We start from the raw sequence: 27,125 nt of genomic DNA, 5'->3' as shown, positions 1-27,125 counted from the left end.
GTTGAACAACCTGAGGACTCCTATTATTTATGCTCCTTGATGTATAGCCAAGGATTCTGTTTGCTTTATTGTGAACACGGATGCACTGTCTTGGTTTTAGATTACTGCTAACCAGAACTCCCAAATCCTTTTTGCAATCAGTAATATTAAGATCTACATTATTTAGTTTATATGTAGCATGAGTATTTTCTTGTCCAATGTTTAGAACTTTGCATTTGTCTATATTAAACTGCATCTGCCCTTCTCCGACCACTGCATCAGTCTATTTAAATCTTCCTGGAGTGTTCTAATGTCCTCATTAGAATGAATTAGGCACCCTATTTTGGCGTCATCAGCAAACTTGCCTATGTCGCTATTTATTCCCTCATCAATGTCGTTCATATAAATTGTGAACAACAAAGGGCCCAACACTGACCCCTGTGGAAGACCACTCTTGACATGCTCCCACTCTGATTTCTCCCCACTGATGCAAACTCTCTGCTGCCTATTTGTCAACCACTCCTCTACCAGGGAAAAAATTTCTCCTATTCCATGTGCCTTAATTTTCCTCAATAGCCTCTAATGTGGAGCTCAATCAAAAGCTTTGCTGAAGTTCATATACACAATATTATATTCATTACCATGATCTACCTCCTCAAACACCTTGGTGAAAAAGGCTAGTAAACTCTTAAGGCAGGAAACACCTTTTTGTAAAATCGTGCCGAGATTCATTAATCAATTTGTGCCTTTCAGGGTGGCTAAGAATTGCCTCAGCAATTACCAATTCCATAAATTTTCCTACTATGGAGGTAAGGCTTATTGGTCTATAGTTCGAAGCTAAGGACCTGTCTCCTGCTTTGTAAATAGGTATTACATTTGCCATTTTCCACTTGTCTGGCAGTATGCCAGTTTGTAGTGATATGTCAAAAAGACTAGCCAAAGGTTTGCTAAGCTTCTCTTTACATTCCTTTAAAACCCTTGCAAATATTTCATCAGGGCCTGGGGATTTGTTCAGTTTTAATTTCTCTATTTGTATGAGGACCATATCACTAGTTACCCTAATCGTGCATAGTTTATCTTCCTGTTCTACATATTTTATTATTTCTGGAATTTTCCTGTGTAAAAACAGAGGAAATAAGAGTTAAAAATTTCACACATTTCCTTATCACTGTCAGTGAATTGACCTGAGTTACTTTTGAGTGGGCCAATTTTGTCCCTAATCGTACTTCTATATGCCTGAAACCTTTTGGGTTAGTCTTTGAATCCCTTGCCACTTTAGCTTCAATCTCTCTTAGCTTTTTATTTCTCTCTTTAATTGAATATATTGATTTCTTAATTGCATAACATGTATAATATTTCCTTAGATATGATGGAGGCTGTACAGTATCGATTTATAAGTAAGAGTATGTAGGGATCTAAATTATTATGCAAAAGTGTCACTATTTTGGTACTTAGTGTCAGGAAAGTTTCAATGCATTTTGGCCTGACAGGTGAAGCACTAAGTGTAAGTGCTAGCCATCATAAATGTATACACTAGCCAACTTAAGTATACTGTCAGAAGTTGGGTTAGGTAAGGTTTGTCAGGAAACAGGACAAGAATTTCCTGACGTGGGTCTAAGTCATATGATGACCCACTGCTAGGGCGTTTGGTCATCTGACCGAGGCTTACCAGTTCACCCCTTTAAAAATTATGGTTATGATTATAATCATTAGGAGGTAATTACTCTCTAATGGTAAGGATAGCCAGACAGGTGGAGAACTCCGCAACATTAATCAATTAAAATATATTGTCAATAAGCTTGAGTTTACATCAGAGAAACCCTATCCATCATGTATACAGGTGGGCTACACTTATACAGCAGGTTAGGTTCCAGGTTACTGCTGCAAAGCAAAAATTGCTGTAAAGTGAATAATAGCCTTTTTTTCACTTTCAAATGCATATAAAAGCCTGGAAACATGTTTACACTATCATATATTAAGTGAGCAATAAAGCTAGGCCTAAAAAATGCATATACAGTACACATACTGCTTACCTTAAAGTATTTTCATCCTTAGCTTATAGTGAATGGTCAGTATATTTTTTGTAGCAAGTCTGAATAAATGAAGATTGAGTATAATTGAAAACCGCTGTATTATCAAAACACACTAAAGTGAAGTGCTGTGAAGTGGGGCCCTCTTGTATTAGGAAAGAGCTTCTATTGTTTTTAATTAATGTCAGCTTGAATGTAACATAATAATCACTGATTTTTACTTGGGTTATTCTGGGTAATTTACACTATGTATGATACCTGTACCTAAATAAACTTATTTACTAGTCAGGTTTAATGTCAGGTACCTTAGACATGAGCATCATCATGTGTATGATCACTCTGAATATGATCCAATATGAGCATGGGGTTACAGGGGCCATGATTCCCAGCATCATCATCAGGATATCCACTAGAATATAGAGTGGTTTCCCAGGATGACCGAGCCAAACACTTGTGTTGTATAATAATTAATGTTTTGTAGAGCAACATGTTTTCTTGTATAGCAGTCTTGCCATGTATGCCATCTTGTATGTCACATCTTATATGTCTTGCCATCTTATATGTCACATGATCAAGTATTTTATTACTGTGTAAGGATTACTTGGAAATGAACTGGTGACCTTGATAGTGCAAGTTTATAGCTAAACCGACTATGCCACAGATATTAAAAATAGAACTGTACTCACCTGTGTGTGTGTAGCTGCAACCTCTGGTCAACCCACTTACCTGTGACTTGTTTTCAAGAGTTTTTCTACTTCAGCCCAACTTTAGGTTAGTCTTGTCTGGTGCTTGCCTGGTCAACTGGACTGTTGCTGTTGGCAGCATGCTTACCCACATATCCATTGCAGCCAGGTTGATCTGGCACTTGGAGATACTGATCGAGTTTCTTCTCGAAGACGTCTACACTTGCCCATGCAGTAATTTTAAGATCTTCTGGTAGAATGTTAAATGGTCAGACCTACAGATGTTGATAGTATTTTCTTATTGCACCATGGCACCCTTGCTTTTCATTGGGCTCAAATTAAATTTTCTCCCATATCTCTCATTTCAGTACTGTTATGGTACAGATTAGGTTTGGAAGCAGCCCTCAAGATCTCCCATGTGTATATTATCATGTTCCTCCTCCACTCTAAAAAGAGAACATATTCAGGATTTTTTCAGGCATTACCAGTAGTTCATATGCTTTATTAACTGGGCAGGCAGTAATGATCTCTATCTGTTCCAGCTTGTCTCCTGCCCTGGATGAAGCCATCAACACTGAATGGTACTCTAGACGAGAAAGCACAAGTGATCTGAAAAGCGCTATCACTGCCAATGCTTTACTTGAAAACTCATCCACCCCAACATTTGTCTAGCTTTCACAACATTTGCTGTAGTATTTTGTTCTTTTAATGACAGGTCAGTTGATATCATTACACCCAGGTAATGACAGGTTAGTTGATATCATTACACCCAGGTAATGACAGGTCAGTTGATATCATTACACCCAGGTAATGACAGGTCAGTTGATATCATTACACCCAGGTATACCTCACATGTTCCTCTGGTGGTGTTTGTGTTTTTTTTATACCATGTCTCCTTAGTTCCTCATTTTTTTCCATAATTGAGCAGTTGGAATTTGTGACAACTGAACAGCATGCTAATGCTATTTCCACCACTCACTGGAAGACTGTTTATATCCTGCATTTTTTTTTTGGTGTCTCCTATTGGGGATGGTTTCATACTTATTTTTGTACTGTCCACAAATGACACAGAGCTGTGAAGTTTTTTTTTTTTTATCTATATCTGCTATGGGGATGAGAAACAGCAAAGGTGTCAGGACTGTGCCTAGGGGTAGTGAGATTATTTATGTTGCTAAGACTAGTTTTTACTTTGTTTTCTGTGAGTCTGTGTTCTATTTGTCAGAGAACTGAATATCCATTCACTGAATATGATACTGTCACTGAAAAGAGAATTTCAAATATGTGGCTGGGTCAGAATGGCTGTGAATTTGCAAATGTAAGGTCACCCAGTTTGATCCTTTATACAATTTATTACTTTCATTATATGGCAAAACTATATGAAGTACATACTTTAAAAAAAGAGTACAATAATCCACACGTTTTATAAATGACAAAGTACAGCTTGCAATATATTTGTTTGATAATGTGAACATGAAAGACTGCTGTCAAGCGTTTCCTTCTCTCCTGTGGTAAAATTTGTGCACATTTAGACAAGCTCTTATGTTTACCACACAAACATTATATATACATATAAACATACATGAAGATGTAAGAACTCTCCTTCTATTTCACTGATCTTCTACTGTATGATCCACACAGGTTTAGCACATTTTAATAATAATTCACTAATCTACATTCTATTAACCCTTAAACTGTCCAAACGTAGATCTACGTTTGCATGCGTAGAGCTCCGACCTTGATTTTCTCCATAAGAAAATGTAAAAAAAACGTAGATCAACGTTCGGAGTGCTACACGAGCAAACATAGATCTACGTTTGGACAGTTTAAGGGTTAATGGGCTCTCAGTCCAGTACTAGGTTCATACTCTACTAGATTCTCACACTACTAGGCTCACACATTCTACTACCAGATTCTCATACAATTTCAAGGTTCTCACACTCCATTACTCGTGCATTTTAGTATCTTGGAGGCCGTACACTATTAATTTATAAGTAAGAGTATGTAGGGATCTGCATGTTGCATTGGAATATACGTGTCCAATGATATATACAGTAGGTGTCAAGTATGCATGCCCATAAGTATGTCTTTAGCAGACTATTTGCCTGAGAGATTAGAAAAGAATCGTGGCAACTTTTGTAAGGAAGACAGCGCCCCTTGCTATACTGCCATAGACAAAATTGGCTAAATTATTGTGAATTTTCCATACTATAATGGCTGGTCTGGAAACTCGCTGGAACTTAAATCCAATAAATGAGAAATTTATTAATCACTAGCTTCATGGCATGGATGTGTTGACTAACCCAAAAATTTTGAGTGCTATTAAGCATGTGTGGAATGGCAGCGACTTTTCTATCCTTCATAAGTTAGCCTTATCAGTGTCTAGGAGACCTAAGTTTAGGTGAGAAATACATCCCTATGTCAGTATGATATATTTAACACAATAGGCTATGGTGAGCAGTCTCTTTTTCTGTGTGATCTGTTTATGTGCATGCACATTTATGATGCCAACTGTACACATGGGTGACTAGACTGTTATTTTGGAAAAATACCTCATTATAAATACACGTAAAGCAGTGTTACAACATTTAGCAGGCATGTAAAACACCCAGGAAAGATGGTGAAAGAATGGGTCCTTGAGAGAGACCTGTAGACATTGTGTGTATTTAAAAATCTGATAAATTTTGGATGGGGAGTAGGCTGCCAAATGAATTTGGCAATTTCTATAGAAGCTTACTGTTTTTGGAGGTACTGTTATACTTACTGAGGTTTCTGGGAATACTTAGCAATCATGGGAGTGGGAATTATGCATAATTATTATATATGTATGAACTGTGTATTTTTGGATTTGGCTAATGCAGTGGTATTCATTGCGCGGCTCGCGAGCCGCCAATAACAAGATGTGCAGGCTAATATTACCATGTCTAATTTTTCTCATTTACTATATTGCAGTAGCTGCAGCTCTCTCAATCAATGTGTTTAACCAAAGTGGCTCTCTTGCAAAAATTTGTGAATAACACTGGGCTAATGACTCAAAAAAAAAAAAAAAAAATATATAAATTGTGTAAAAAAATGCTCAAATACAGAAAATATTGAAAAAAGTTATACAATTGTAAAGGACAGGGGGGGGGGGGATTGAAAATAAAAGTATGGGTTGTGTTTTGCTGCTGCAACCCCAATATGAAATGAGAGTACTTACGATGTGACTAGAGCAGGTCTGCTTTTTAGCTCATCCCTGATTTTTTTTATTCATGGGAGTACTAAAATGTGTAGGGGTCATAGTGCCTTGGGAAGGGGATAATGGGAGACAAATTTGATCCAAGGAAAGGGAGGATGGCTCTAATTCCTTTGACCAACACTCGTCCCTGAATTTTGACGGATTTTTTTATAATAATAATGATGGGTTTTTGGTATGTCAAGAGGTGAAGAAAAGTATTTAATCAGTTCTGCTTGTCCATAAGCACTAGGCAATTGAAACTAATCCTCCCTTTCTTTGCTGAATAACCCCCTGCAGGTTGAGTGCCCTCTCCATTAAGGTAATACGAACACTGGGGAAAGCAGGTGGCTAAATGTCATTTGAGGTATCTCTCTTGAGATTATTATCATTATCACAATCACAGCTAAGCGCTAAACCCACAGGTGCTCCTCAACTTACGACAGGGTTACGTTCTGACAAACCCATTGGAAAGTGAAAATATCTTAAGTCGAATATGAATATATACTAAATAAATAAGTAAACAAATAACTGCTGTCATGGAATATGTAAACGAACAAGTAATTACTGTAATTAAATACCAGAACTGAAAAGTAAATGAATGAATATAAGTTATGGACTTGCTGCCTTCATGCTGGATAATTATCTCAAATTTCATCTCCAAAGTAATTGCTTTTGCAACATCATAGTCAAAATATCATAAGTCGAACCATCCTAAGTCTAGAGCGCCTGTATATTTGGTTTATATTGTGCCATATATCCTATTAATGTTATTATGGGGCAGTGACTGTGGTCGAGACAACTAGATGGTGACAATGGCAAATTGTAGCATACAGGTGTCAGATATGGTGGGTTCTGACTTTGTAGATGATGACAGACTAACTTTTATAGTTTAAAATAAGACACTGAATCTGATAGTTCTTGGTAAAGAAGAAAACAAATTGTTAGAAGAGATTGCTTAATGCCAAAAGATTAATTTGGGTATGGTTCTGAGACACTACTAGGTTCACACACTCCACTGCTAAGTCCTACTGGGTTCACTTACTCCCCTACTGGGTTCACACACACCCCTACTGGGTTCACACACCCCTACTGGGTTCACACACACCCCTACTGGGTTCACACACACCCCTACTGGGTTCACTTACTCCACTACTAGGTTCACTTACTCCACTACTAGGTTCACTTCACTACTAGGTTCACACACACCCCTACTGGGTTCACATACTCCCCTACTGGGTTCACTTACTCCCCTACTGGGTTCACTTACTCCACTACTTGATTCACACACTCCTCTGGGTTCACTTACTCCCTACTGGGCTCACTTACTCCACTACTGGGTTCACATACTCCACTACTGGGTTCACTTACTCCACTACTGGGTTCACACACTCCACTACTGGGTTCACACACTCCACTACTGGGTTCACTTACTCCACTACTGGGTTCACTTCTATACTGGGTTCACTTACTCCACTACTGGGTTCACTTCAATACTGGGTTCACTTACTCCACTACTGGGTTCACTTACTCCACTACTGGGTTCATACACGCTACCATTACTTTCAAGTCCAAGCTAAACGCTTGTTCTAGCTCGAATCTGTCGATGACAGTCAACAGTTAAATGAGAAACATAGCAAAAGGCAATAATTTATAGAATCTGCGACAGTCTAAAGCTCAGTGTCAAACAATTTGCAAAACACGCACCAGAATTTGCAACATTCTGTAATTTAACCAGTATAATCTGAGAAATTGTGACTTGGTGAATATAAAATAACCTGCAAGAATTTCCATGCTGAAAGTTTGACGTATAATTTGAAATAATTTGGTAGGATTTCCAGTTAAGAATGAAAAGTCACAATGCCATGGCTGGAACAATTAGCTAAAAACCCGCATTGAGGAAAGGAACTAACTTCGTGGTACTTTTCCAGTCACTCCCAGACCACTGTCAAGTAACCACTGAACTGAAGATGGTTCAGGACAGACTTGCTATATAATACTACGGGTTTAGCGCTCCCCCCATAATTATAATCAGTACAGCCCAAAACATGCCATGAAGGGACCCTTCTATGTGTGGGCTTTTGGTGAATTTCCAGTTAAAACTAGCAAAGGTAGAAATTTCTAGTCATTAATTATTGTTATTATACTGTATTCATATGGATGCTGTTGTTATCCCTACAAATTTAGTGATTTACAATTAATATATTCATAGAGAAGCGCTAAACCTGTGATCCCATTGCAATATGGACATGGGAGATTAGGTTCGATCTAAATGGAAGGTAGCTCAAATTCCTTGGATTAAGAGCCCTTAATAAAGATGTGCCCCCCCAAGGAAGAGCTCTCTAGTCAAATGTTTTGATGTGTCAAGCTTCACTTAAAGTAAAAGTTACCATAAGGTGACACCTTGATGCCAGTAAAGAGCTCTGGATCCAGAGAATTGGAGCTATCCTTCCCTTGGGTCAAATTGATTACCTCCCATTCCTCAAGCACCATACGTTTCCTGCTGGTTTAGCGCTCCTTAGTGAATATAATAATAGTGTAGCCATAGATCTGAGTGGTATATTATTTTTATGCACGAAGCACCAAACCCATAGGGGTCATATAGCCCTAAGGAATGAGAAGTAAACAGGTTTGATTCAAGGAAAGGCTATGACTTGTTCTCTGGATCAAGAGCCCTTCACCTCCAGGGATCAGAATATACTTCAGGCTTGTCATGTATGGCAACGTTAAACATACGGGTTTAGCACTGTATCGCTAATAATAATAAAATTTTGCTGGTGGGAAATCACTAAGTCATCTTACTACAAAATAAATTACTGAAAACCAAATTTGGCCTAAAAACCTAGCATCTCTCAGCATACATGGGTTATTTCCTCTTTTGTGTAAATCTGTTGTTAATTATGGCCAATGACATTGAACGAATTATGGATATGAATTGTGAAGTTGGCTCTATAATTTTACTTGCTTTTTGATGTGATCTGTGTAATGTGAACTGGTCACAACAGCAGCAAGTTAATAGCATAAATCTGATAAATATTAGGAATGTTGTAAGCATAAAGCAGTGAATAACCAATGGTTCAAGTGCTTGGTAAAAGAAAACTGTGCTGTCAAACTCACACCACACTGTGCTGACATTAATTCGTCAGGAGCACTGTAAAGATCACTGCAAGGCAGCAGTGGAGAAATCTAGCCAATGTGCATATCCAAATGTCCTTTAACAAATAAAATGCAGAGCATGAGATGAGAAACTGGCAATCAAAGGCTTGACAGATGTACAAGCAAGATAAATCTGAACAAGCAGTGGCCAGGGAGATGCTTAAGTAACAAGCTGAATCAAGGTCAGGCAAGAAGTGAGTATGCATGTAGTTGTGTGTGCTGCTTTACGAACATCAACACCCACTTACTATGATTCATGTTAGAGTTCTCAACGAACTCATGTCCATTCTGCTCTCTAGAGTCGTTAACGTAAATGGATGAACTTATTCAACTTGCACACCTGGGGCTTAGTTGTCCATGTAGCCACGCTACTTGAAATATATACCCAGTGCTGGCATCCCCAACAGCTAGAGTAGAGTTTTATACAGATGAACTGAATGTCCTACAGCCAGAGTAGGTTCTATACAAGTGAGTAGTCTCCATCTGGAGTAGGATCCTATACAGGAAAGTGGAGCATCCTGCAGCCAAAGTTCCTACACAAGCGAGTAGAGAATCCTACATATAAAGGTCCTACATGTAAGTGAAACATCCCTCAACCACAGTAAGGTCCTGCACATGTTAGTAAGGCCCAAGAATATGTATCACACTTCTGGCATGATGATGATTTACAGTATCAGATCTTGAAAAATGAACTATCAAGAAGCTGAACTCTTCCAAAGAATATGAAATATCTAGGCAGATGAATTATGTATTAAGATGAATTACCCAGAAACTGGGACGAGAAGAAGGATCAAATGATCTAAATAAAAAAAAATAGAATATACCTAATTATCTACAAAAGAGCCCTTCATCAGTACTGAGAAATATCCAATGTAGTATTATATATATATGACAGGATCTTTGAGAGGCATTTGAATCCCCTCAAGGAAGGTTCCATGTCTGAGGGGTTCTAGATCCAAGGAATTGGACCTACTGTTCCCTTGGATTGAACCTAAATGCCTCCCATTCTCCCAGGCACTGCATGACCCTTATGGGTTTAGTGCTTCCCCACGAATGTAGTGGTGGTAGTGATATTTAAATTTTGTCCATTCAAGGAATGGACAAAACTTAAATTTGCGATCTCCATTTTCCCTCCTTATGACTGTTAAAGCTGAGTTATCATAGACCAAAACCTTCAAATTAGTTTTATGGATCTTGAGACACTCTTGTATTGGCAAATGAAATACAAGACGAATGATATACCTTCAAGATCTCTGTACTAGTCAGGTATCTTTAAGACTGGAGAGGAGATACCTGGAGAGGGTTTTGGGGATCAATGCCCCCGTGGCCCGGTCTGTGACCTGGCCTCCTGGTCACATTTACAAAGTTACGGGTTTAGCACTTGACAGATAAGTCATTCAAGTTCCCGAGTATACAACACACACCTGAGAGTACATCATTCACTTAAGCATATCTACACTCCTGAGTATATGCACTGCATATTTACATGAGAACGTGTACAGTCCTTGTAACCAACCCAATAAACCTCTGTAGTTAAAGTGCACAAGACCCACCTGGTCTATAATACCTATGTCAATCACGGGTTTAAAACCTATTGCTACCCCCTTCCCTATCATTCATATGAGAGCAAGAGAAACCAAATACAATTCTTTCCGCATCTAGAAGAGAACCATGAAAGAAAGTAAGTCTTAGATCAAGCGCTTAGCATGGACGCTTCTATATATATAAAGGAGTGGTAAAGGGAATGGGTATCCTCTCTCACAGACATAAACAAAAATTTCACCTGCTGCTCGAAGCGAACCTGGTTGCGTGATGACAGGTGACCACCGGGTCTCACCTGCTGCTCCACCTGTTTCATGTATAAGTTAAAAGTGCCCTCGATGTAGCAGTAGGTCTCGACGTAGTCCTTGCTGAGGCCATCTTTCCCTTCTCCCTCACAGTGGATGGGGCTCAAGATTTGCTTGGCCGAGGTAACGATGGAGCCGGCCAGGAGTAACACCGGGGTGTACACAGTGATTAAGTTGAACACCAGCGATCGTGAGAACACTGTGGAACTACGCCGCGAGAAATGGTGCAGCGCAGAGAACTTGTGCCACATTCTGCAAGAAGAAAGCTAGTCTTAGTTGTGGCACAGTGGAGGAAAATGTTTAAGTATCATATGGGTCAACACTGGTCTATGAACATGTAAATTTTTCATGGATGGAAATTAAAGATGGAATATAAAGGATTTAGAGAATAATGCAAACTTTGGAGAGGTTAATGTTAAAGTGACATTTCAGTCTATCCCGAACCAACATCAAGGATGGACTGAAATGTCTAGTTTCATCCAGAGTGTGAGGGGATAATTATATATATATACATATATACATATATATACATATATACATATATATATATATATATATATATATATATATATATAAATATAAATATATATATAAATATATACATAAAAATAGATATATATATATATATATAAAAACATATACATATATATAAATATATATATATATATATATATATATAAAATATATATATATATATATATATATATATATATATATATATATATATATATATATATATATATATATATATATATATATATATAATTATATATATAATGCATATATTAATAAAAAATGGTAGGAAACTTGATTAAAGATCAGCCGTTTGATACAACTTCCCTCTATTACTGCATCAAGATAAAAGAAAATTACCCTCAACAAGCCTCAGTCACCAGCAATAAGCAGCAGCAGCAGATCAGTGTCTGCTCAACTAGCAGCAGAATTATCACAATCAGTCAAGTAATTCCGAGACTACAACATGACTACCTCAAGATGAAATCAGCACTATGACCCTTGTGATGAATGGTTTGAAAAACCTCAATCTTCAACTGTATGACCCTGTTGTTAGGTAAGACACATATGCAACAGTTAGGTATCTTTATTTCGAAACGTTTCGCCTACACAGTAGGCTTCTTCAGTAGAGTACAGAAAAGTTGATAGAAGCAGAAGAGACTTGAAGACGATGTAATCAGTCCATCACCTTTAAAGTTTTGAGGTGGTCAGTCCCTCAGTCTGTCAGACACTGCAACACAAGGGTATCTTGGTACAGACCTGCAGTCAACTTCGACAACCTCTACTAGTGAGAACGGCTGGATTTGAGAGGGACCTGACCTCCCAACATCTGCGTTCTTACCTCTAATAGTGACCTACGTCTCACCTCCTGGCGCTATATAAGGCTCCATCCTGTCACTTCAACTCCATACTGTTTCAGACTACGGAACAATGCTCTTCTCCAGACTGAGGGACTGACCACCTCAAAACTTTAAGGGTGATGGACTGATTACATCGACTTCAAGTCTCTTCTGCTTCTATCAACTTTTCTGTACTCGACTGAAGAAGCCTACTGTGTAGGCGAAACGTTTCGAAATAAAGATACCTAACTGTTGCATATGTGTCTTACCTAACAACCTGTCGGTATTTTATACCATTTTAATGTTCAAACTGTATGACCCTAATGGGTTTAGCGCTTGGCTATGATTATTATAATAATAAAGATCAAAGCACTTCATAAAAAACATTAGCCAACAATCATTCTCAGCACAAAATCTAAAGTGGATCGGCCCCTTAATTCTTTCTCCTTCTCCCTGTATGCTCGTATTATTTAATAGTTTCCCTCTCATTATCACTGTATGGTCAACAATGATTTTTGTTTGTATATATCCTGATGAGTGTGTCTTGAACTGAGAACTACAGTTCTCGGTGCAAGTATATCCACTATGTCGAAACAATGTTGAACTGCAAATAAAGCCAGTGGCTGCCTCGTCAGAACCAGTGGCCTTCCCGACGGACTGTGGATACAAGTCTTTTCGCCAAACCCGTCTGTGAAACTCATTTCTGTTTTAACCCTATGTAGGTACCCACCAAATTAATGGGGGAAACGTGGGATTAGTTTAGCTTGCGGTTAGGAGTGGGCCCAGACCCACACTAAGGTAAGTAGCACATATAAAGTAAGTTCGCTGGCATTGTTCCGGCCCGAGTCTTCTCTAGATTGTGGCTTGGCAGCGAAGACTGCTGTGCGAGTACTCTCTGTATATTAAACCAGAAGCTAGTAACCCTATGTGTACATATATACTAGTTAGGGAAATTCCAATTAATTCAGGGTCCCCCAAGATGTAGTTTGGGGAATACTAACCTAATTTACCTACTTGCAGGAATCTTTTCTTCTCAGCGCATGGCATCTGAGAGAGAGAGAGAGAGAGAGACAGAGAGAGAGAGAGAGAGAGAGAAAGGAATCTAGATGGCCTGGGTAGAATCAGAGGATTTCTAGCTAATATAGACTTCACTAACCAAGTCAGTCTGTTCTAGTTTGTGCATGGAGGCAAGAATTTCCTGCATTGTGGTTGATTTTCAAAAGAAGTATATTATTGGGTGCTTGTGAGAACAAGCCTCGAAGAGTCACGTGTTGTGTGTCAAGAGTGATTGCCAGAGTGAGCATCAAGTTCTCACAATACCATTTTTCACGATTTTAATGTCGCCCACCTTTCCCCTCCCCACCAGCAAGCAAATAATATAATTCATTGTTACAAATATACAACGTCTTAAAACCAACAACAACGTTTATTAGAGGAAGCCTTGCGAAGCCAAATACAATGTTTGCAGCTTTCATGGAGACCCACATACGTACAAGACTACTTTGACAGCGGTAAATATATATCTTTAATTATACTCTGGAATGTAAGGCGAGAAAGGGCACATAATTTACACCTGGAAAATTCTGGAGGGATTGGTCCCAAATCTTCACACTAAAATTACTTCCTATGAGAGGAAGAGACTTGGCAGACGATGCAACAATACCTGCAGTAAAAAGCAGGGATGCAATAAATACACTAAGAGATAACACAAGAATACAAAGCCCAAGACTTTTCAACATCCCCCTTTCACATGTAAGCAGAATTATCAACAGACCTCTTGCTCTCTTCAAGAGAAACTGGATATACGTATTCAGTTAACTCCTCAGCAGCCAAGCTGTGATGTATTCGTTGAACTGTGCGCAGCTAGAACTAACAGCCTGGTTGATTAACCAGCACCAACAGCCTGGATGATTAGGCTATCCACCAGGAAGCCTAATCAACCTGAAGATAATTCAGAGGGCGGTAACCCCTAGAATTATCATGTAACCTTCAGGTACGTATATACACCTCTCGGTGTATATTCCTGTTTCAGGGATTAGAGTATCTTTGGTGTTCACCAGGATACATGCAGTCTTAATCCTAATGGAATGGATAAATTTTAAATCCAACTAACGAACTATTAATTAAAAAGTTGTCTGAAATTTTAGGACCTATTCTGGCAATGGGTCTCCAGTGGACTTGTAGAAACAACATGCTGAGGGAAGTAAATTGTGGCTCAAATGATAGTGCCTTTAGGCCACACCTGAGGGGCCTGGGTCTTATCTTTTCATGAGAGGAAACGTTTGTGGTGGTAATACAGATCAGTGAAAGTTACAGGGGCCCGGAACAACGTGTGAGAGCACAGGTATGTGTGCAGTAGAGATGACCATGTCATCAGTCGAAGTGCTCTGCATAACTATGGTCTTCCTGTATGCACAACCAAATGTCACCCATCACTGTACAAACGCTGTATTATGCAGTCTAATATAAGCAAGATTCATCAGTAGCGAGGATGGTGTGTAAATTTACCGAGACCAAAAATTCCATCGTCGCGTTTGTATGTAAATAATTTGATGCCCTTAACATCCTTCCACTCAAACCAAAATAGTGTACAAATCAAAGGACTAATATACTAATTGATAGATGTAAACCTTAAGACCAATTAGGTAGGCTTAAACTGTTAGTAATACTATTATAATTAGTAACGTAGCCTTAAATATTAATGTTAGGTTGTACTAGGTAGGTAATGAGAATACAGATACAATGTTAACTAGGAATTCCTTCTTTAAACTCAGGAGATAAGGCAGCTTGCTGGAGGAAGATTTCTTCTGAAAACAGCCAGCGGTCGATCAACATCTCTAGGGAGCTACCAGCTAAGTCACCATACTGTCTTCAAAACACTGCCTGGTGACCAACGATAAAGTTCGGAGAGGCTTTCACGAAGTACTATGGATATTTGCCTCTTCCCAGTGCCCCCGTAGTAAGGCAATTTCTTGCTTTTCTCCTAGTGTCAATAGGTCAACCGTATTCTGGGAAACTTAAAACATTTGTGCTTCAGGTTATCTGTAGGTGTACTCCCAATACAGAGGTTCAAGTTCTGAGTAACTTCCTTTTGAACATTAGACGGGAAGCTAGTATCCCTTTGTGTACATAAATATTAGTTAGAGAAAACCCAATGAATTCAAGGTGTAGGCTGGGGATACTAACCTAATTTAAAGTACTTGCAGAAATCATTTCTCCTGAGCACATTGCGTCTAGGAGAAAGAAGCTAATAGGACCCTAGACTAGCCTGGGAGAAATCAGGGGGTTTCTAGCTAGTACAGACTCCACAAATAAAGTCCGTGCATGCAGATAGGAATTTCCCTCAGTGTAGCTAATTCTCTAAAGAAGTGCACCTTAGGGGTTACTTGTGAGAAAGGGACTCAAGGAGTCTTGTGCTCTATGTGTCAACAGTAATTCAGCCAGATCGAGCATCTCAAGTTCCCACAGATGGCTTACACAAAGGAAAGTCACTGTAAGGGATGACGAATCAATATAAGTGTGTTTAGTCAATGGAGTTCTACTGGGATCAGTGTTGGGCCCTCTATTGTTCCCAGTCTATATTAATAACTTTATTACTGAAATCAGCTCGTCACAAATGGTGATTTCTGAAATCTGTGGTTATTGCAACCACCAACACTACCGCCCACAACACCGGGAACTTTATTACAACACCACTACTATCAACACCACCACTATCAACACCACCACTATCAGCACCACCATCACCAGGGAGGTTAGTACTCACTCTCTCACAGCTTGGATAACAGAGCGTGCGAAAACGGATAAAATATGTTGTGTCAAGTTTTGGCTTAATTACATCTACTGCACCAAGACACTGATGAGCAGTGACCCGACCCTCGGCACTAAACTTCACCCCACTTTTCTCTTCTCATTATCAGATTTGAAAAGTACTACAATACAAATAATTTCTCTCTTTGAGAAGGTGCACTGAACCAGTGTGTGTGTGTACCACATAAGGTGCACTGAACCAGTGTGTGTGTGTACCACATAAGGTGCACTGAACTAGTGTGTGTGTGTGTGTACCACATAAGGTGCACTGAACCAGTGTGTGTGTACCACATAAGGTGCACTGAACCAGTGTGTGTGTGTACCACATAAGGTGCACTGAACCAGTGTGTGTGTGTACCACATAAGGTGCACTGAACTAGTGTGTGTGTGTGTGTACCACATAAGGTGCACTGAACCAGTGTGTGTACCACATAAGGTGCACTGAACCAGTGTGTGTGTACCACATAAGGTGCACTGAACCAGTGTGTGTGTACCACATAAGGTGCACTGAACCAGTGTGTGTGTGTGTGTGTACCACATAAGGTACACTGAACCAGTGTGTGTGTACCATATAAGGTGCACTGAACCAGTGTGTGTGTGTACCACATAAGGTGCACTGAACCAGTGTGTGTGTGTACCACATAAGGTGCACTGAACCAGTGTGTGTGTGTACCACATAAGGTGCACTGAACCAGTGTGTGTGTGTGTGCCACATAAGGTGCACTGAACCAGTGTGTGTGTGTGTGTACCACATAAGGTGCACTGAACCAGTGTGTGTGTGTGTGTACCACATAAGGTGCACTGAACCAGTGTGTGTGTGTGTGTGTGTGTGTGTGTACCACATAAGGTGCACTGAACCAGTGTGTGTGTACCACATAAGGTGCACTGAACCAGTGTGTGTGTGTGTACCACATAAGGTGCACTGAACCAGTGTGTGTGTACCACATAAGGTGCACTGAACCAGTGTGTGTGTACCACATAAGGTGCACTGAACCAGTGTGTGTGTACCACATAAGGTGCACTGAACCAGTGTGTGTGTACCACATAAGGTGCACTGAACCAGTGTGTGTGTACCACATAAGGTGCACTGAACCAGTGTGTGTGTGTACCACATAAGGTGCACTGAACCAGTGTGTGTGTGTACCACATAAGGTGCACTGAACCAGTGTGTGTGTGTACCACATAAGGTGCACTGAACCAGTGTGTGTGTGTACCACATAAGGTGCACTGAACCAGTGTGTGTGTGTACCACATAAGGTGCACTGAACCAGTGTGTGTGTGTACCACATAAGGTGCACTGAACCAGTGTGTGTGTGTACCACATAAGGTGCACTGAACCAGTGTGTGTGTGTACCACATAAGGTGCACTGAACCAGTGTGTGTGTGTACCACATAAGGTGCACTGAACCAGTGTGTGTGTGTACCACATAAGGTGCACTGAACCAGTGTGTGTGTGTACCACATAAGGTGCACTGAACCAGTGTGTGTGTGTACCACATAAGGTGCACTGAACCAGTGTGTGTGTGTACCACATAAGGTGCACTGAACCAGTGTGTGTGTGTACCACATAAGGTGCACTGAACCAGTGTGTGTGTGTACCACATAAGGTGCACTGAACCAGTGTGTGTGTGTGTGTACCACATAAGGTGCACTGAACCAGTGTGTGTGTGTGTGTGTACCACATAAGGTGCACTGAACCAGTGTGTGTGTGTGTACCACATAAGGTGCACTGAACCAGTGTGTGTGTGTGTACCACATAAGGTGCACTGAACCAGTGTGTGTGTGTACCACATAAGGTGCACTGAACCAGTGTGTGTGTGTGTGTACCACATAAGGTGCACTGAACCAGTGTGTGTGTGTGTGTGTGTGTGTGTACCACATAAGGTGCACTGAACCAGTGTGTGTGTGTGTGTACCACATAAGGTGCACTGAACCAGTGTGTGTGTGTGTACCACATAAGGTGCACTGAACCAGTGTGTGTGTGTGTGTACCACATAAGGTGCACTGAACCAGTGTGTGTGTGTGTGTACCACATAAGGTGCACTGAACCAGTGTGTGTGTGTGTAACACATAAGGTGCACTGAACCAGTGTGTGTGTGTACCACATAAGGTGCACTGAACCAGTGTGTGTGTGTACCACATAAGGTGCACTGAACCAGTGTGTGTGTGTGTGTGTACCACATAAGGTGCACTGAACCAGTGTGTGTGTGTGTGTGTGTGTACCACATAAGGTGCACTGAACCAGTGTGTGTGTGTGTGTACCACATAAGGTGCACTGAACCAGTGTGTGTGTGTGTACCACATAAGGTGCACTGAACCAGTGTGTGTGTGTACCACATAAGGTGCACTGAACCAGTGTGTGTGTGTACCACATAAGGTGCACTGAACCAGTGTGTGTGTGTGTACCACATAAGCTGCACTGAACCAGTGTGTGTGTGTGTACCACATAAGCTGCACTGAACCAGTGTGTGTGTGTGTGTGTGTGTGTGTACCACATAAGCTGCACTGAACCAGTGTGTGTGTGTGTGTGTGTGTGTGTGTACCACATAAGCTGCACTGAACCAGTGTGTGTGTGTGTGTACCACATAAGCTGCACTGAACCAGTGTGTGTGTGTGTGTGTACCACATAAGCTGCACTGAACCAGTGTGTGTGTGTGTGTGTACCACATAAGCTGCACTGAACCAGTGTGTGTGTGTGTACCACATAAGGTGCACTGAACCAGTGTGTGTGTGTGTACCACATAAGGTGCACTGAACCAGTGTGTGTGTGTGTACCACATAAGGTGCACTGAACCAGTGTGTGTGTGTGTACCACATAAGGTGCACTGAACCAGTGTGTGTGTACCACATAAGGTGCACTGAACCAGTGTGTGTGTGTGTGTACCACATAAGGTGCACTGAACCAGTGTGTGTGTGTGTACCACATAAGTTGCACTGAACCAGTGTAATACATGAATTATATAATTATTTTGGGAGTCACCTCATTCCCCCGGGCCCCGGGCCACAACAGATGGGGTACGGATTTAGGCACACACAAATTACACACTTAAACCAGGATCTTTGAGGTACATGTAGGGGTGAGCATGACGCAGGAACGGTACAGTACCACTGTACCTTCGTCGTCACCATGCAGACATCCGACATGTTGATGAAGCCTGTACACATTTTTTCTGGTTCCTTCTCTCTCTCTTTCTTCCCTCATCTTTATCTGCTTCCCTTCGATCATCTTCGCCCCTCTCACCTTCACCTTTACTCTTCATACATCTTGCCTACTCTTTGCTACACCCCCCTACATACCACGTCCCCTTTCACCTCCCTTTTCCCGTCCAGTCATCCTCCTGTCTAGCGTTCCTCTTCAGCATTCCTCCCGTCCAGCATTCCTCCCGACCAGTATTCCTCCCGTCCAGCATTCCTCCCGACCAGTATTCCTCCCGTCCAGCATTCCTCCCGTCCAGCATTCCTCCCGTCCAGCATTCCTCCCGTCCAGCATTCCCCCCCGATCAGCATTCCTCCCGTCCAGCATTCCTCCCGCCCAGCATTCCTCCCGTCCAGCATTCCTCCCGTCCAGCATTCCTCCCGTCCAGCATTCCTCCCGCCCAGCATTCCTCCCGCCCAGCATTCCTCCCGTCCAGCATTCCTCCCGTCCAGCATTCCTCCCGACCAGTATTCCTCCCGTCCAGCATTCCTCCCGCCCAGCATTCCTCCCGCCCAGCATTCCTCCCGTCCAGCATTCCTCCCGTCCAGCATTCCTCCCGTCCAGCATTCCTCCCGTCCAGCATTCCTCCCGTCCAGCATTCCTCCCGTCCAGCATTCCTCCCGTCCAGCATTCCTCCCGCTCAGCATTCCTCCCGACCAGTATTCCTCCCGTCCAGCATTCCTCCCGTCCAGCATTCCTCCCGTCCAGCATTCCTCCCGTCCAGCATTCCTCCCGTCCAGCATTCCCCCCCGATCAGCATTCCTCCCGTCCAGCATTCCTCCCGCCCAGCATTCCTCCCGTCCAGCATTCCTCCCGCCCAGCATTCCTCCCGTCCAGCATTCCTCCCGTCCAGCATTCCTCCCGCCCAGCATTCCTCCCGCCCAGCATTCCTCCCGTCCAGCATTCCTCCCGCCCAGCATTCCTCCCGCCCAGCCAGAGGGACTGATCACCTCAACCTCCTGACAGCTCACCAAGTGCCCTGATGGACTGCATCTCGGTCCCCGTTACTGCTGCCTGCTCCTCAGGGCTTGGCCTCGGTCTCTTGCCACGTTATTAAACACCTTCCAGCAAAGATAAACAATAAACAATGCGTTAGCACATTTAGCAAAGGACACGTTTCGCCCCCTAGTTGCTTCCACTTCATTAGGACTGAAGTAGCCGCTCGTGGCTGAACTGGGACACAGGTGTTTTTTTTTTTTCGCACACCTCTGCTATTTCACCTACTAAACGGAGGTTCGAACCTCCAGCGCTTCCCCTGCGATGACCCACACGGGTTTAGCTCTCAGCAGAAAAATTGTAACTCCTGCTTCACTTCTGTTACTTTGGCACTGAACGCCACCTGGTTTGCGAGACAAGATTTGCCATCTCTAAACCCGTGCGGATTATTATATGAGAACCCAGTCCTCTACCAGATTATCTTAATAATAATGATAATTCTTTAAGTACACGATGCAACTTATACAGACCATAGCTGACATCAATGACATACTATATAGTCCCTTGTTATGCAGAACATTTCCCGCAACTTAAGTTAATTGTGTCTCCAGGATGCGACCCACACCAGTCTGCTAACACCCAGGTACCTACTTACTGCTGTGTGTGGGACACTTGGGCAATACTTGGGTATCTTTATTCTGGAAACGTTTCGCCACACAGTGGCTTCTTCAGTCCAATGCAGAAAAAGGTGGAATAAGAGGAGGAGTTTGAGGTAATCAGTCCTTCAGCCTTGAACCGATGTGTTCCTTAAGGCCTAATGTTTCCACCTGTACCGGTGATAGAAGCACTACCAACCCAGCTACGGGACCTTACATAGTATGCATGTAAGATCTTTCTTATTGGAAGAAGGATTGGAGTCTTCCAGAGCTCTGGTGACTCCCGTCTGCACTCGACTTGTTATAGGTTGTGGGTAGCGGTCCAGACTGTGGTTGCCTCTGAGAGTACATGATGACACTGTCCCAGCGCTTTTCAAATTCAAAGTTTATTCTCTATAAAGATTACAATGCTGAGTTTACAGAATTTAGTTATTGTGTGGTTTACATGTAGTAAAATAATGATTACAGAGTGTACCACTAGAACACCTAGCATGGCTAGGCATTTCGGGCAGACTTAGTTTAAATCTTAATTTTAAAATATTACAAATTATGAGGTAAGTTGGTATTATGGCTAAGTGACAAAATACTAGTTTGTGAGTTTAGCAATGTGAATGCTTTTGTTTTGGCACAGTATATAGTTTCAGTATTGGAGTATCACAGGATTCATTATTTTAAGACTGAGATTAATATTTCTGTTTATGGTCAAATGAGTGAGCGAGTGTAAGTGTGAACCACCAGGTGGTATTCGTGTAGTTAGTTGACGGGGTGTATCAGGGAGATAAGATGTTTTCTAATGGTATTTTTGAAGGTGATGAATGTGTCTACAATTCTAGAGTTCTCAGGTAGGATGTTCCAGATTTTAGGGCCTTTGACATACATTGAATTTTTGTAAAGGTTTAGTCGGACACGGGGAATGTCAGAGATGTTTGTGTCTGGTGTTGTGCCTGTGGGTTCTGTCACAACTATCAAGAAAGTGTTTTAGGTCAAGGTTGATATTGGAGTTTAAGGTCCTGTAGATGTAGATTGCACAGTAGTAAGTGTGGATGTACTGAACAGGGAGTAAGTTTAGATTTATGAAGAGTGGGGGGGTGTGTTGCCAGGGATGGGATTTAGTGATTATTCTTACTGCAGCTTTTTGTTGGGTTATTATTGGCTTTAGGTGTGTTGCTGCAGTTGATCCCCAAGCACAAATAGCATAGGTGAGGTATGGATAAATAAGTGAATGGTATAGTGTGAGAAGGGCATTTTGCGGCACGTAGTATCGTATCTTGGAGAGGATCCCAACCGTTTTGGATCCTTTTTTGGTTATGTGTTGGATATGGGTGATGAAATTCAGGTAGTTGTCAAGGTATAGGCCTAGGAATTTGCCCTCATTATGTCTGGTAATTAGAGTGTTGTCGATCTTAATGTTAATTTGTGCATCTCCTGCTCTGCTACCAAACATAATATAGTAGGTTTTGTCAGTGTTAAGCGTAAGTTTATTGGCTGTCATCCAAGTCGATATTTTGATCAGCTCCTCGTTAACAATGGTGTTGAGGGTGGCAAGATTAGGGTGAGAGATGACATAAGTCGTGTCGTCAGCAAAGAGAATGGGTTTCAGGTGTTGGGATACGTTTGGAAGATCATTGATGTATATGAGGAAGAGCAGGGGACCAAGGACACTTCCCTGCGGAACTCCAGTATCAAGTGGCCGTGTTGTTGATGCTGTGTCTTTAATGGTGACATACTGATACCTATTAGTAAGGTAAGATTTGAAATAAGCAAGCGCATGGCCTCTTATACCGTAATGGTCAAGTTTGTGGAGTAGGATGTCGTGGTCTACTGTGTCAAAAGCTTTTCTTAGGTCAATAAAAATTCCTAGTGGATATTCCTTATTTTCCAATGCTGTGTAAAGCAGATCTAGCATTTTTATGGTTGCATCGTTAGTGCTTTTATTTATCCTGAATCCAAATTGGCAGGGGTTGAGTATGTTTTGTGCTGTTATAAATGAATATAGTCTCCTGTGCACGAGTTTCTCAAAGATTTTGGATAGCAATGGTAAGTTTGATATTGGCCTATAGTTGTTTAAGTCTGTAGGGTTTGATGTAAACAGCTCAATTTTTTCACCTCCCTGTTGTGTCCAGTACGTGTTGCTGTACCTTTTTCTCTGACACTCTGATATTGGCTCCTGTTCCACCGAAAACACCTCTTTAAACTCACTCACTCTCCCACAGCGAAGAGGAAGGGCCAGGAGTTCCAATTCGACCCCTGCAACAACAAATAGGAGAGTACACACACACACAAACACACACACATACAGTGGAGGCAGGATCCATACATAGCTTTAAGAAGAGGTATGATAACGCTCACTGAGCAGGGAATGTGTGACCTAGTAGCGACCATCGAAGAGGCGGGGCCAGGAGCAATGACTCGATCCCTGCAACTACCCACACACACACACACACACACACACACACACACACACACACACACACACACACACACACACACACACACACACACACACACACACACACACACCTCATCAGTTTGGTACCAATTTCCAGGCGGGCGTTTCACTTCAATTTGCGTCACTTTACGCCAATTTGAGTGCAGGTGTAGTATTAGGAAAGCGAGGGAGCTACGAGGGAGCTACGAGGGAGCCTTATCAACACCTCTACAGCCAGCCTTAATGACCACTGAAGCTCATAACAAACAACTGACCAACGATTTACTGCGCATTTGTCAGAAATTTCCACCCGTTTGAGTATCACGAAAAGCGAAAGAGGGAGTTAGAAGATAAAGGAATGAGATAAATGTGAGAATAGGAATAGATATAGGAGAGAGAGAGAGAGAGAGAGAGAGAGAGAGAGAGAGAGAGAGAGAGAGAGAGAGAGAGAGAGAGAGAGAGAGAGAGAGAGAGAATTTTTTTGACTACCACTCACTACTTTGTGATCGTCAATATGGCTTCAGGAAAGGTTACTCTGCTGCTGATCTGTTGTTAAACCTCTCCACTAAGTGGCACCAGTCACTGGATGAATCCAAAGTCAGCTGTGTGGTAGCACTGGACATTGCTGGCGCTTTCGACCGGGTGTGGCACCAGGGCCTCTTAGCAAAACTTCAAGCACTGGGAATTGCAGGCTCTACGCTATGTCTCCTCAGTGATTACCTTCATGGTAGATCTCTAAGTGTAGTCCTCAATGGAACGGAATCAGCAAGGCATCCTATTGGGGCAAGCGTTCCACAAGGAAGCGTGCTGGGTCCACTGTTATGGAATGTCTACTTCAACGACCTTCTTCATCTCATCCCAGAATCACATGCATATGCAGACGACTGTACACTGACATTCACTTATCCAAGAGAAGAAATGCCAGCTGCTCTAAGCTACATCAATCACCAGCTGAGAGCTATATCAGCTTGGGGAAATAGATGGCAAGTAACATTTGCACCTGAGAGAACGCAAATGATGATCGTCTCTAGGTACCATGATGGTAATGCTGGTGCAGTAGTAAGGATGAATGGGACGATGTTGGCACCTGGAGAAGAAGTTGATATCCTTGGGGTGAAATTTGACTCCAAACTAACCATGAAGAACCATGTTGTAAATCTTGCAAACAAGGCAGCCAGGAAGCTTACAGCACTTCGCCGTATCTCGCATCTGCTTGACAGTAGGGGTTGCAAGATCCTGTACGAGGCACAAGTACGCTCACACCTTGAGTATGCTCCACTTTCTTGGTTTGCCTGCCCCCCCTCTCATCTGCGACTGCTTGACAGAGTAGAGAACAGAGCAAGACGTCTCATCTCTCGCCTGGACCCATCCTGGATAGATCTGTCATTTCAGCCCTGGATAGATCTGTCATTTCAGCAGAGCCTTCAACATAGGAGGGATGTGGGTGGCCTTACTGTTATGTACAAGGCCAATATTGTCAAAATACCACACTTGGATCCACTTCGAGGACAGCGTGAAACAAGCTTTTATGCCACAAGACGGGCAGAAAGCAGCAACTTCACTCTGGCTGTACCCTTCTCCAGAACATCACTCCATCTGAGATCATACATACCCAGGATGACTCGAGTATGGAACACATTCGTACAGCATAATGATATCAACGAGATAAAGTCAGTTGATCAAATGAAAATGCTGGCCCACAGATGGCTCCAACTTCATCCTGTCCCGTACTTGTATGTCTCATAACAATAAAAATGCTTTCAAATGAGCTGATGTAGGTAACAGCTCTTAGCTTGCCAATAAAGTTAGGAATCCTTAACCTGTAATATAGCTGTCAATAAAGCTAGGGATCCTTAACCTTGTCAAACCCTGTGTAAAGAAAGAGAGAGAGAGAGAGAGAGATAGAGAGAGAGAGAGATACAGAGAGAGAGAGAGAGAGAGAGAGAGAGAGAGAGAGAGAGAGAGAGAGAGAGAGAGAGACAACACAACACAATATAACACGCAACACAATACACAAAAGTCCCAACAGTATTTAACTCAGGAGTGGTCAGCCTTTAGTCAGATAACTATTTTTTTTCCTAAAGTTCCCCCTATACGATAACTACCACCCAGTTTTTCTTAACTAACCACCACCCAATTTACAAATAGCAGACGAACGTAGAGCCTCGGACTTCCTAGATTTGAAGAATAATATATATATATATATATATATATATATATATATATATATATATATATATATATATATATATATATATATATATATATATATGACATAGTATTGTAACTACAAACAAGTGGTATTTAATCATTAACAACACTGCGACTAGCCGGGGGATCGAACCCGACTAACCAGGTTCGATCCCCCGGCTAGTCGCAGTGTTGTTATTGATAATGATAAATATGCCCTAAAAATTTAAACTTTAATTTCTTGCTAAATAACTGGTGAATACAAAGATTAACATAAACATTGATAACAATAACAGAGGTGCTGCCACAAAACGCTACTTGCTATGGTGGTAGCGGCGGATGGTGAGATGTGATGCTGCAGCGTCCGGGAGTTTGTCGAGGACAGAGAAATTACGAGATTTACACGACAGCAGGAGACATGTTAAGAGAAAGTAGATGTGTGTAGCAACACCCGGGGATCCTCAAGTGTCACTCATGGAGGGAACAGTGACACTCAGGGAGGGAGGGAACAGTGACACTCAGGGAGGGAGGGACAGTGACACTCAGGGTATGAAGGAACAGCAACACTCAGGGAAGGAAGGAAGGAACAGCAACACTCAGGGTAGGAAGGAACAGCAACACTCAGGGAAGGAAGGAACAGCAACACTCAGGGAAGGAAGGAACAGCAACACTCAGGGAAGGAAGGAACAGCAACACTCAGGGAAGGAAGGAACAGCAACACTCAGGGAAGGAAGGAACAGCAACACTCAGGGAAGGAAGGAACAGCAACACTCAGGGAAGGAAGGAACAGCAACACTCAGGGTAGGAAGGAACAGCAACACTCAGGGAAGGAAGGAACAGCAACACTCAGGGAAGGAAGGAACAGCAACACTCAGGGAAGGAAGGAACAGCAACACTCATAGAAGGAACAGCAACACTCAGGGTAGGAAGGAACAGCAACACTCAGGGTAGGAAGAAACAGCAACACTCAGGGAAGGAAGGAACAGCAACACTCAGGGAAGGAAGGAACAGCAACACTCAGGGAAGGAAGGAACAGCAACACTCAGGGAAGGAAGGAACAGCAACACTCAGGGAAGGAAGGAACAGCAACACTCAGGGTAGGAAGGAACAGCAACACTCAGGGTAGGAAGGAACAGCAACACTCAGGGTAGGAAGGAACAGCAACACTCAGGGTAGGAAGGAACAGCAACACTCAGGGTAGGAAGGAACAGCAACACTCAGGGAAGGAAGGAACAGCAACACTCAGGGTAGGAAGGAACAGCAACACTCAGGGTAGGAAGGAACAGCAACACTCAGGGTAGGAAGGAACAGCAACACTCAGGGAAGGAAGGAACAGCAACACTCAGGGAAGGAAGGAACAGCAACACTCAGGGAAGGAACAGCAACACTCAGGGAAGGAAGGAACAGCAACACTCAGGGTAGGAAGGAACAGCAACACTCAGGGTATGAAGGACAGCAACACTCAGGGTAGGAAGGAACAGCAACACTCAGGGTATGAAGGAACAGCAACACTCAGGGTATGAAGGAACAGCAACACTCAGGGAAGGAAGGAACAGCAACACTCAGGGAAGGAAGGAACAGTGACAAAGGCTGACATGGAAGATTCTCTGTGTCTTGGTAGGCTACTGATCATCCTGCGATCCACTGGAAA

The 27,125-nt window shown here is 42.1% G+C and overlaps 1 protein-coding gene across 6 annotated transcripts in view; it reads right to left on the bottom strand.

The window, feature by feature from the left end:
- Nucleotides 1-27,125, bottom strand: part of LOC128699981 (innexin inx2) — a 448,736-nt gene that overhangs the window by 10,010 nt on the left and 411,601 nt on the right. For 4 of the 6 annotated variants that reach the window (XM_070098739.1, XM_070098736.1, XM_053792843.2 and 1 more), the window contains one exon: nt 10,843-11,158. In XM_070098739.1, coding sequence (XP_069954840.1) covers nt 10,843-11,158 — 316 coding nt within the window. The remainder of the gene's footprint in view (nt 1-10,842; nt 11,159-27,125) is intronic. The other 2 variants (XM_070098737.1, XM_070098738.1) reach the window with 2 other exon arrangements.

Source organism: Cherax quadricarinatus, chromosome 64 (assembly GCF_038502225.1).
Source record: "Cherax quadricarinatus isolate ZL_2023a chromosome 64, ASM3850222v1, whole genome shotgun sequence".
Taxonomy (NCBI): Eukaryota; Metazoa; Arthropoda; class Malacostraca; order Decapoda; family Parastacidae; genus Cherax; species Cherax quadricarinatus.
Note: the sequence above shows the minus strand (reverse complement) of the source record. Positions and strands in the feature narration are given on the sequence as shown.